The sequence below is a fragment of the Curcuma longa genome, chromosome 5, assembly GCF_044706935.1.
Source record: "Curcuma longa cultivar G26 ecotype Majalengka, Jawa Barat chromosome 5, ITB_CL_G26_1.1, whole genome shotgun sequence".
NCBI classification, from domain to species: Eukaryota; Viridiplantae; Streptophyta; class Magnoliopsida; order Zingiberales; family Zingiberaceae; genus Curcuma; species Curcuma longa.
Window position 1 is genome coordinate 6,238,590 of NC_133865.1, and position 12,814 is coordinate 6,251,403.

Consider the following 12,814-nt stretch of genomic DNA (forward strand, 5'->3'; position numbering starts at 1 on the left):
TATTATTTAAAAATTTAATATTTTTCGAACCGAAATAGGAGGAGGAGGACTGGTATAAAACCTCACGTTTGGAGCCCAAAATTTTGCCCATTTTCCGATTTTTCAAATCCCCCGCTTTGCCTTCCTGCCCGGATCTCGTCGCCGCCTCTTCGTACATCGCCGCCTCTTCGTCGCCGCTTGCCTTCACTCGCAGCACCGACGCTGGCGATTATCTTCGCCAGTCGCCTCGCGGAAGGCAAAAAAGGCTGTGGAGCGATGAAACGGAAGACCCCGTTGCAGCTAGGGTACAGTCTGGGTATCTTTTGCTATTCTTGTTTAGGGGTCTTTCATAGCTCGTTGTTGTCTTTGTTGTCATATTTACTGGAATTTCTGTTCAATGCTATCCTGCCAACAATGTAATGGAATTCTATTCTAAAACTTATCTTTGCCTTTCAGTGTTTAAAAATCCTCATATAAATTTGAAATTAAGTTATTCATTACTAGATCCATACCATAGACCTGTAGGAGTCTGACACAAGAAAATAGGAATCATCAGTTTCTGTGAAGTGTAAGTTTTTGCAGTCATGTCTATAACTTGTTAAATTAGTAGTTTCCTTCAATAGGATTAAATCACTTTCTTTTCATCTTGCGTTTTCTGTGCCTTGTAGTACGAACATATTGGTAGTTGCTTATTCTAGTTGTTCTGGTATTATGTGGATCTGATTTTATGTGGCCTGCTATCTTTCCATTTGAACCCAGTCCACGGTAGATGAATGACTAAGTTCTCCGTTGTGGAAATTTGAGTGTGATTCTAATTGTGCTTTTAGCAAAGTAAGACAATTATTTCTCAAAGTAATAGATTTTATTAACAGAATAACTTGCATTCAGGATCTGTTCGGTAATGCTCATTTCATACATATATGCTTCTGTAATTCACGGAGTGGACATAGATTACTTGTATATCGAGTATTTTGTACTTTCAGTAACAAATGGAGAGGATTCCTATAGATCCATATCCAATTTGAATCACATAGAGAGGACTTGACATGGATATATACATAATGGGATTTTGGTGTCTATCGTAGAAAATATGAGGCTATATATGATCTTATTGTTAGAGAATCAGATGTTGATGAGCTTTATCTACGTGACAGAGCGAACAGTTGAAGCAAAAAAAGCATCAGATAATTGAAGAAAAATTTGTCCCTACTCGTCTTGCTTCAGAAAGGTAGGTTAACAAGCAAAATTTCATACATTTTAATATTGCTTAGCTGACTGCTTGGATTAATACTGAGATCAGGAAAAGTGAACAGTTGAAGATTCAAAAATATTTTAATATCCGTGTCAATGAGGTCTATCCTATTAAGAAGTCAAGTGAAAGATGCAGAGTTTTATATGAAGATGCAATGGCCAAGGTTTGAATTCCTATGCATTAGCAGTAAGTATTGGGCTCTAAAAGCTATTTTGATGAGATTACTATTGTCTTTTTCCCTGTAAAACAGGATCTCTCGAGTGTTAGTGGATTTCCTAATGTTGTTCTTAACCCTTCTGGTCCTTCTTTACAAGTTGAGGGCAAAACATCAATTTTGTGGTATTGCTTGTTCTTCTTGTAGCTCAAATATCTATAGTTAGTTGATTGCCCCTATCAAAGAATTTATTAATTGAAGACAAGTTCCTTCTTTAATTATAGTGAAAATGCGACTGTGTTAAATAAACTTGAAGGTGCTGATCAATCATGCATAGATAAGAATTTTCAAGGTTTCCGGAAGATCGATAGATGTAGCCAAAATATGCTGCGTAATGTTGTTGAGCTTCATCTGGGAGATGAGACCCTTGCAACTTCTGCCAAAATTGATATGGTACATCTTCAAATTTTCTACCTTTCTAGTTTATGCTCCTAAGCCTTGTTGACTCGATGTATTTCATAGGAAAAAGCACTTAAGGGGTTGGATGTTCGTCATGTTCCTGCCAGCTTAACTATGTTGCCTGTTGGTCCTGGAAAAATGGACAATCATCCTTCAAATTCAAGTGCTTTTGGTTCTGAATTTGAGATGCCAGGTCCTAGAACCAGTTCTGAATTTGAGATGTCAGGTCCTAGAATCCCTTTTGATTTTACCCTGAAAACCAGTATGCGGTTGGTTTCTTCATCATCTGTTAAATGGTGGGTGCTATAGTTGGATTTCTTAGATATTTATTCTTTGTAATATGTAGCAACTGTAAACATCCTGAGCGTACAGCCAATAGGATAGTGATCCTTTGTATGGCCAGTTACTTGGACACAGTTATTTATTCTTTTCAGTTTTCTAACTAGGATTCTAGTTTATAAGCATATGGCACAATATAAATATCCTAATTTAGTTGTCTCTAGAGCATGTCTTTTTTTGTAGCTGATTTTATTTTTTTGAAATATTGAGATGCAGGTTCAATCTTTACACTTGTTATTCACATTAGTGTCTAGCATATTTGAATTACTAAAATTTGACATATATGGAGCTTAAAAGAATATTGTTTGGTTTGTTTCTTTGCTTAGTTCTAGTTAAACTAATTCTGTAAATGAATTAATGTGATGTGAAAATAAGGCATTACTGTCTTAATATGACGGGAAAATATACACCTATCTTATGTATTTACTTGTATATATTATATACTGAATACCTGATGTGGAAGCTTATATACGATGCTTCTCTCCTTGCTATTTTGATGATGCAGGTACGTTGACAATTATTACCCTAATTTGCCCCTTAAAGAGATTCCCAAATAACTTTTTAGTATAATAATCTATCTGCAATATTTTGCATGAACTTGTTTTGTGCTCACAGTTTATCATTTGATTCTCTTGATGAATGTGTAATCTGTGATCAGAGACATGAATTGTTATTGTCAATCATGAGGTTAGTTTCATGCCAATGTCATTAAACCCATTCCAACTTGGCCTGACCACTCCAGTTAGTTTGGCGAACTTGTGTTTTTTGGCAGTTCTGAGCATAGAAGCAAATTGAACTGGCACTCTGATCGGTTGAGGTTTTTTTGGTGGAACCAGTTTTTCAACTTTGGATTTTATAACTGCTGGATAGTTCTGGAATACCATAATTATTTTCTGTATACTTTAGTGTTGAGTTTTGATTCTTTCTCTATTCATGTCTTATCATTTTTGGTGAAAAATGGTTGCTTTCCTATGCAGGTGCCACAGGTTGTTTGCAACCCCTCCAATTGATGCAAGCTGTAATCCATACAGCTTGTCGTCTATAGATGGTGCTACTGCCCAGGTGAAGTTATATAAATCACTGCACTCATGGGTATATCCTCAGTCTTCTCTACCTGCTTCAGTTGTGTCAGTTTTAGCTTCATCTGCTGGAAAGGAAGGTCAGTTCATGAACCATTTTTCTCTTATTTTTTAAATATATTATTATTATTTCTTAGACCACTGGTTTTTTTTTTGTATTACTCTGACTATTATATTCATAATTTTCTAGAAGCACACTTTTGGCTGAAAAGACAGCAGGATTGGGAAGACTCATTTCGAAGCCTATACTACATGCTAAGAAAGAACATTTGTAACATGTTTTATGGTATATTGCTAAACTTTAATCATATTGATTTTCCATCATCTTTAACCAACTTGTTATATCGTTCTGAGAAATTTCTTGCATTTGATCTTTTTTCAATGAATCAGTTAAATTACAACTTGAGGAATATATAATGCATTTGCATTTTACTTCTTCTGGTGGCATTGATGTTCCTAACTCAAGTAAAGAAAATAAAAGCTTACATGTTTTTTGTTAGTCCAAATACATCTCTCTTTGTGGTTCCTACATTACTATGATTCTGAAAAACTATTTTTTTATGCAATGACCATTATTGGATTTGAGTGACCCGAGGTCACTGCATTGTTATGATAACCAAGAGTTACAGGAGAAGAGTTCTAACTAAGAACATTAGTCATCTAGATTACAACACTACAGAAGCCTCATTTTGACAGCCAACTTTGAGTACACTGACCCATCAAATAGAGATGTATCTTTAGCTGGTACTTTAACAGTCCAAAGATATATGACCTATGATGACATAAGGAGAAAGAAGAATAGAGGATGCTACATCCGAATGCAACAGTTAGGCATTTGAAGAAGATATGATGACTGGTTTTGTCTAAGCTCCTAAGCAAATAACACAAGTATAATCTGACAGATCAATGTGCTTATTAGAAGGGGAGCTTTGGTGCAACAGTAAAGTTGTTGCTGTATGATTTGGTGATCACGGATTCGAGTTCACGAAAATAGTCTCTTACAAAGTAGGGTAAGACTGTGTACAATAGACCTTTCCCCGGAACCCCACATTGGTAGGAGTTTCGTGCACTGGGCTGTTTTTTTTATCTTGCCCATCTGAGCAGCCTGCCATCATTGATTAACATGATATAAATAAAATCTACTGAGAATGAAGCCTGCTCATGCATAGCCAAGCAATGCCAGATCCATCAGAGGTTTCTGGCATAGGTTGATCATGTGACTAAGCTCGGTGGTGTCCTCCTAGATTATTGGATGACAGAGTGAAAGCCCCAAAATTGGATTGGAAGGATTAAGCTATTGAAATTTGATACCTTGGTCCAAGCAAACAGAGAAGAGTGCAGGAAAATCATTTCTGAGCATTGAGGCATCCAATAGACGGCTGTGTTGCACAAGATGATTTGAAAATCTCAAATCCAAAGCTTAACTGGCAAAAGTCTATCCACCCAAATATTTCTCTAGATGAATGACCAAGCCGGTCGGGAATGACTAATTCCCAACTTCTATGTCACAAAGTCACACTGTACCACAAATTTCCAAGATAAGCCAAAGTTCGCAGAGAAAAGCCATCACCATTTACATAACTAAGCTAAATTAAAGTCCTTCAAGCCAATAGCATCAAGGTTGCCAAAGCACACAGCAGCAGAAACTTTGCTCCACTAGGAAAGGAATCTGATGGGTCATGACTTGGATTGATGATGACATTAAAAGGAGTTTCTTCAAATAGTGTCTAAATGATCCATCACCCAAGTGAGTAGAAAACGAGCAAAATTAGGATTCTATTAACAAGTGCGAGTCTACAACCAGTGGAGAGAAAGGATTCCTGCCAGGGTTCTAGTCTCCTCTCTACTCTAGCAATAAATTTATCCCAGTATTCCTTGCCGGTTTGTTTAAACCTAGCCGAAGGCTAATGTATGTCAAAGGAAAGTGTTGCAATAGACACCTAAAGATTCTGCTAAATTATCATCAATGTTCATTTCCCGACCAATGTAGATGAAGAATTTGCTCATGTTAATCTTTGAGCCACTGAAGAAAGTGTATGCCACAACTAGAATATGCAAATTCTCTACCACCAAATGCTTAGCTCTAGAGAACAATAGGTATCATTTGTGTTTGTAAAATATAAAAAGTGCAGTTGTAACAAGATTGAACTACTCCCTCTAGCCTCCTTGTCCTTCAAAAGTACTCGATGGAAGACATCAATCAAAAGAATAAAAAGGTATGAAGAAACACGGTTACCTTGCCAAAGGCCCCTTCTACAATGAACCAGGAGTGAAGCTTGTTATTGACTATCATTTCCCCCATGCACTAGAGAGAGTATGTCCATTACCCAAGAAATCTAACATGTTGAAAAGCCTCTAAGCGAGAGAACATGTTGTCAAAGATCTTCTCATATTTAGTTTGATGATACTGAATCTTTTTGTCTCTTCTGACACCAATTAATAATCTCCAAGGTGCACATGAAACAAACTTTTGTGTACTTCACAAATGTAAATTGAGAGCCACTGATTAAATCTGGAAGTAGAACCTGCAGGCGAGTTGCAAGCACCATTGAGATTAGTTTCACTAGCAAGTGCTTCAAAGCTATTGGCTGAAAGTTACTTGGGCACTTTGCTCCTTCAATTTTGGAATGAAAGTGATGTAAAATTGATTTAAACAGCTCGGACTTGACATCCCATCATAAATTCCTGAAATAACTTGAGCAAATCAACCTTGATCAGGTCCCAATGAATCTCCCTTGGTTCAAGAAGTTATGTGCATTAAAATGTCTTCAATTTACAATGCTATTAGACTTTATAATGATTTGATTATGCATCACAAAATAGTGTGATTTTCAGCAAGTCAATGTCTATTCACTGTGTGATGTTGATGGTTTTGGTTTACTTATGTTGCTAACTGTTTTTCCTTGCACACTTCTGACCTTTCCTATCTTATTAGATTCATTATTGCAGTCTCCTAGTTGCATTTGATTCTTGTGAAAATTGCAGTTTATACTGTGCAGTTTGTGGTTTTATTCATTGGTGGCAACTTATTGGGGAAAAAGAAGCGCTCATGTATTGCTTACGTATCACGATCTACACGTGGTCTACGATCCTTGCTAAGAAAAAATGTAAGCTCATCTATTTTACTCTTTGGAGAAACTTTTTAAATGTGTTCATTTTGAGTTTCTGTCCAAAAGTGTAGTAAATAACTAGTATAAGTATTCTGATAACATTGTATTTTAAAATAATATTTAGAAAATAAATTTTACTATGCCACTCGATGGTGTTGAAGGGGAGCAATCAATTGACGACGACTTGGTTGAACTTATTGAAATTGAGAAGCGAAAATTGGGCCAGGTAGCAATAATGTCTTTTTGAGCTCTGTCATCCTTTTATTACTTCATCACTCAAGTATGATCATAACCTTGTGATTGTTATGTAGATTTTCCATCTGAAATCTTCGATGGAGAGCGTGGATAACACTTCTCGATCCCTCCTTTCATTTAGTGGACACGAGGAGGTCCAATCTCTATATGATATACTCATAAACCACAGGTATTCAATTAAAGGTCTCTTCAGTTTCTAGTAGTGAAGTGCAGGCTTAAAAGAAATTCTTGTCTGCTGTATTTTCACTAGCTGTGTTCTTCAGGAAAACCTTGAATTCCTTTACTGGTTTAGATGTTCCTGTCTTGTATGCACCTGTCCCATTCCAGAATGCAACTTTACATGTTCCAGAGGTAAAAGTGAATTCAAACATTTTACCATAACTGTTACAGTAATGATTTTTCTACTAGCATGCTCACCAAAGGCTTGTATTGAATTTTAGATGACATGTAAGGAGATAAGGAAAGCCGATATGATCGTCATGGAAATTATACCTGGTCTTGGTGGACTTTGTTTTAGCGTTGAACTAAAGGATACAATTATTCCACCATGGGTCGTCTATGGTGTTTGGTCAGCGATGAGTTCCGAGGGGACTAGTTTCCAGTCTTTGTACGTTAAGAATCCGCAAATAAGTTTCAGCATTTTGCATGAATTTCATGTTTGTTTATAAGGATTTTATTTATTATGTATTTCTGGCCACAGTTTGAAGACTGATCCTTTGTCACTTGGCTTAAATGTTGCCCTCAAATCTGTCTGCTCTGAAAAAGAACTGCTCGATGGTGATGGTGATGGCCTTCCTGCTGTGGTTATGAACCCTTCTCTGAGCGGTGCAACTCTGCAGCGGCTCAATTTTTCTGACGGTGTATATACTGCAAACATCACACCCATTCTTTGATGATTAAAAAACCATGCTCGGTGATGAAAAAAAGTCTCTTCCAGCAAGTGAGCAACTGTTTATTTCCTTATATTTGATCTTCTTATTCCAGAGATGCTCTAAATTCCAAGCCTTTTTCATGCTGCATATTTTGTATTTGATTACTTGTATCTTATTTTGTAATTCTCCTTCAGGTGAATTAAACTTATAGGTACAAGGCATTTCTGGGTCAAGTGTGTAAATTATGGTACAGATACTATTACTAAAGGTAAAATTCTAAAGCGCTTGAAAATATTTCCAACTCTTTATTGTGTGTAAATGCTGCTAACTTTTAGTGATGAATATGCACTTAAATTTAATCATATATCTCGACCAACTAATGTATTGATAGAGTTAAAACTCCAAACTAATTGGTCGAAACAAGTGAGATCCTCCTCATTGACTCAGACACTACAAATATACAGATACCTGAGTGGATCACCTGAATGACTCCTTGATGTTGCACGCAGATGGGAAGACAAAACAGCTCTACTGCAAACAATGAGCTCTATGTATATATATTTTTTTGATAATTCATGTCTGAATTAGTTCGTCTGTCAAATAAATTTAGAACACAATTTATGCACACTCGAAGTCTTCCTTTTTGATTGAGGAAAATAATACAGCGTTGTTGCTCACGAATGGATAAGATTCTACCTCTCCCCCTTTTGCTTATTAAAAGATGAACATGTATTTTTGTTTTGAAATATGCAAAAAGAGATAACAAATCCAAGGTAGGTGTTTAAACTTCTGAAACTACAATGGGCATGAGTGTGTACCCCAGATTTTATTGAAAGTTGTTATCACTATGAAGTAGAAAAGATTGCAGATTCTTACCACATGCAATAAATAAATAAAAGACAGAAATTGTAAAAGAAGTAACTATTGACTTGATAGCTGAAAGATGGAATGAATAAATGAATCATCACAGTCACCTCCAACTTAGTCCTTTAACTTGGGAAACTAAGGAGCAAGCGATCTTTGTGTGTATTGCCTGATGTTATTCTGATAACAGCAACAAAAAGAATGCTGATTCCAGCAAGGTCAGTGAACGAACAACCGAAGAACCAATTGATCAACTACTGCTTTATCAATCATTGGCACTTTAAATCCCAACTGCGGAAATAGTCTGCCGTTCCCAGTAATCCTTTGCTTGCTTCACCATCTCAGAACGTTCACTCCGCAACCTCTCCTTCCAGTACTTTTTGCATCTAACAATCAGTTGAAGCAGATGACATACTTTAAGTTAATATTATACGTTCGAGAAGTTCATTAACAGCAATCACCTGTTCTTGAGCAGGAGGTCCAGTTCTGTCATATGCACTGCATCCTTGTACATACCCACCTGCACAATGTTACCTTGTTAGAAGCAAATTCTATAATTGGTACTTTATACTACTATGAACATTAAGAAAGCTGAAGAAAAGAAGATTCACAGTTAGTGGTTGAGTTTGATCCAATTTGATTGGCAAGGAGGATGTAAAACTAAATCTATAAGTGGCTTACAAGCATGGCCTTGAAACCACATAACATAAGTTGAATGCATATAAATAGATGATGTCATTCTGGCTTCGCATTTCATTTTCTTCTCATGAATCAAAATAAAAACAGACCGATTACATGAGATGTAATCCCGTGAGCCCTCTTCACAGGAGGGGGATCTTCATTGATCATAATGGTTAAATAACACAATCATAAACCATTTGAAATAACGCAGCAAAAAAAAAAGGCAAAGAAATGTAATCAAGTTGCAATTACCGCTCTACAAACAGGGCATTTGGCTGATTTAGGGGCTTCCTTGAGGCCTTGGAAGAGCAGCACAGAAGCAGCTGAACAAGCACAACCTTTACAAAAAAGATGACCACAACCTAATGCATACGGATTGAATACGATGTCCTAGAAAACCAACAAAATAACAGTATTGGTTAAACAAGGAAGTATTTTCTGAGAATCATCATTAACTTGTAAACTTAGGCATCCCCAAAATTAGATGCATGTAAGAGAAACAAAGTGCTAGCCATTTTAATTGTTGAAAAAGAAAAGAGATTTGCATTTCCTTCACAAGAAAAATACTAAAAAATAGGGTCCCAAATAAGGGGAAAGAAATCTTACCAAGCAAATGGGACAGATCAGGCTGTATTCATACTGCTTTGAATTTAAAAGGGACATGGTCATTACAGGTTGTGTATCTGATAGATCACAAGAAAACTTGTTGAAAAACTCGCCAGGTTCACCCATGTCTGACCCACTGAAATTTAAATAAAATGCACCCAGTTCTATCAGCCATGGTGACTGCAAAAGCTCTATTTGTTTGGCCCGCATCATAGTCTTGAAGTTTCTTCCATCAACAGAACCATGTACCTATGAAACACAGAGAGAAAGCATGACAAAGAACAAGGAAGAACACAGATTGTATTTGAAAACAGGAAACCAAGTGAAATTGGCAAGCTTGCAACTTACTTTGTCATACTTTTTAAGTATTTTGTTTATAGCAATAGCATTCATAGTGACATAGTCGAGTAAAATTCTTCCTTCTTGTATCATAACTTGTTGATCATCAGCAAAACAGTGCCGCAAACGCCACACGCATCTATACAATCCAGAAGAAATATGAAGGTTGAGGAGGCGTCTGACTCTTGAGCTAAAGCATTCGGCTATCTCTGAAGCTTCCTTAGTAAGCTCAGTAAAGAACCTTTGATTACATGCTAAAGTGGTAAAAACAAGTTAGCAACATTATTAGCATATCAAGTCCAGTTAGAAGGACAAGTATCAAATTTATATTTGCACTCTAGGTGTGGGATTCTTGTTGGCTGAAGGTTTTATGATCTTGTGTTAAATCAAACCCAAGGTATTTTAGTGATTACAAAATGTGATTTTTTTTTTCAAAGTGTTAGAAAAGGAGGTCCTCATCAATATCACATTGCTATAAATATAAATGGGTGGGGGTCATTTGACATCCAAGGTTAAAGAAAATAACAGCACATCTAAATGTTTAGGAAGGCAACAAGGTCAGATAAAAATAGGGAAATAGCAGCAATAAGAGCGAACAACAAAAGTTCACTTGATATTGTATTCTAGAAAGAAGAGTAGCAGTTTATACAATACATACTTCTCTGTATCTCCTATCATAAACAACTGAGAATGAGATTGGAGTAGTAGAAACAAAATCTACCGAAGTAATGATAAAAAAAATGCAGAAGGCAGGTGAATCTCACTTCACCTAGCAAGCTGTACAAAATGCACACAAACTATGAACTAAAGAATACAATACTACTCTTTCACATCTCCTATAAAATTAAACCAAGACTTTCATTATTGGCATTAAATACAGAAGCAATGTAAATAAATATTATGATGGAAAGTAACAATATAAAGATGGAAAAACAAGAAGGGAAAGGCAGAGAGGAGCTGCTAATTTTCAGATAAAAAACCCAAGATATGAACGCTATTGATAAATAAAGTAGTTCGTTCCTACTTCTTTGGCAACTGCGACGAACGGTATAGTGCAACACTTATGACACACAAAACTTCAGATAGAATTGAGATTGTCTAAAAAAATAATCTAATATTTCAGTTCATATGAATTTGCAATCGTCAATTACCAATCTAAAGTAAACTCGATTCGTTGGGAAAGAGGACATACATGCACAAGAATCACATTGATCATCCTCCGTCGGCAGCTCGTTGTCATCGCGTTGTTTACTGACATAGGCGCCACCATCATCGTTCAGAGAGCGGCAGATCCGGCAGCTCTTCAACACCTTCTTGAGATGCTTATACTCGACATGTGAGAATTTGTTCAAAAACGCCTCTTGTTCTCCATGCAGATACTCCGTGAACGTTTGCCCAAACTTCATTGCTGAACCACCAAAACTCGCATGCACCAAAGCTGAAAAATGTACAACTCCAACCAGATACTGGAATGGAAATCATATTAAGAATCAACCGAATCAAACTCAGAAGACGAAAGATCGTCACGAGTATACAAAGAATCAAGATCAAAACGTTCTTGCACCGCCGAACAAGATGAGAGAGATTCATCATCTAAAATGAAATGAAAAGTTACGAAATCGAAGTTCATCGCGAGGATGACGAAAAAAAGGCAGAAAGATATTACCGTTTGGATTGGATTGGATTGGATTTAGGGACGCCGACGCCGTCTCTCCCGGACGACGATGGAAATACGGAAGCCGAAACGTCGACGTCTCGCAGGTGGATAAACCTCGAATCGGGAGAAGCGAAGTAACGAAAAGCACGGCTCTTTCTCCCGAGCCGATTAAAACCTATTAAACCGATTCATTCCGTTACTTCGAAATTTTAATTATTTTTTTAAAAATCGATTAATTTAATTAGATTTCGATTTGAAAATTTTTTATCTAATTAAATTAAATAAATCAAATTAATTAAAATTAAAAAATAATTTATAAATATTTAAGTAAGTAAATTTTATAAAATTTTAATTAATTGATAAATTTTTTATTATATTTAAAAATTTTAATTATTTAAATTAATTTGATTGAAAAATAAATTATTTGATATTTTATTGATTTGATTTATTCAATTTTTATTTAAAATTTAATTGATTTAATTAATTTTAAAAAATTTAATTTAATTTAATTTTAATTAATCTGATTTGATTCCATTCAATTTTAATTTAATACGCGATGTCTATATCTTCCATAATTTATTGATTCATTTGGATTTAGGTCACCGGAAGACCCGTGTAGTTATTGGAATAAAGACTGGGCCCCACTGCTTGGGTTGGGCTCCATGATCGTCTGTTGGGTGCGGGTAATCATGTGAGAGTGGAAAAAATGTTAGTGGGCTGGCTACAATTCGGTCCCACTGCTTGATATCATACCCGACCGGAGGTTGGAGGCGGATTTGGGCCCAGAGCGGGTCCCATCCGTCGTGTAGTGAAATCCCGAGCGAACACTCGGTGGGACCAAGTTTAGGTGGGGGAAGCACACGCAGAACGCCAAAGGTGACTTTTAATTTTTAAATAGAATATACAAAAAAGATTTTAAATTCACTCTCTTATATTTTATTTCAAAAATAATAGCTATAGGTCTAGACTGTTACGATATAAAAAAATATTATTCAAACTTAACCAAAATTACACCACATAACACAATGGTATATCAAAATAATTTTTATTAATTTAATTAAAATTATTTAAATTTAATTAAAATCACTTAAACACTATCCTAATAAACAAATACATAGTGAACTAAACAAATATTTGTTCGGCAAGTTCGATATGAAGCACTGCATCT

The 12,814-nt window shown here is 35.9% G+C and overlaps 1 protein-coding gene and 1 pseudogene across 2 annotated transcripts; one reads left to right on the forward strand and one right to left on the reverse strand.

Moving 5' to 3' along the window:
- Positions 1-255: 255 nt before the first annotated feature.
- Positions 256-7,520, forward strand: LOC141830228 (uncharacterized; annotated as a pseudogene).
- Positions 7,521-8,323: 803 nt separating this feature from the next.
- On the reverse strand, positions 8,324-11,775 carry LOC141829695 (putative E3 ubiquitin-protein ligase BAH1-like 1). 2 transcript variants are annotated; one of them, XM_074717219.1, is made up of 7 exons: positions 11,656-11,775; positions 11,182-11,427; positions 9,999-10,243; positions 9,651-9,899; positions 9,297-9,434; positions 8,825-8,883; positions 8,324-8,749 (listed from the first exon to the last, which is right to left on the reverse strand). In XM_074717219.1, the coding sequence occupies exons 2-7, from the start codon at positions 11,393-11,395 to the stop codon at positions 8,644-8,646; spliced, it is 1,011 nt and encodes a 336-aa protein (XP_074573320.1). In that variant the 5' UTR covers positions 11,396-11,427; positions 11,656-11,775; the 3' UTR covers positions 8,324-8,643. The 2 variants fall into 2 exon arrangements, with proteins under 2 accessions (XP_074573320.1, XP_074573319.1); XM_074717218.1 differs by having other exon boundaries at positions 11,182-11,455.
- Between the last annotated feature and the right edge of the window lie 1,039 nt (positions 11,776-12,814).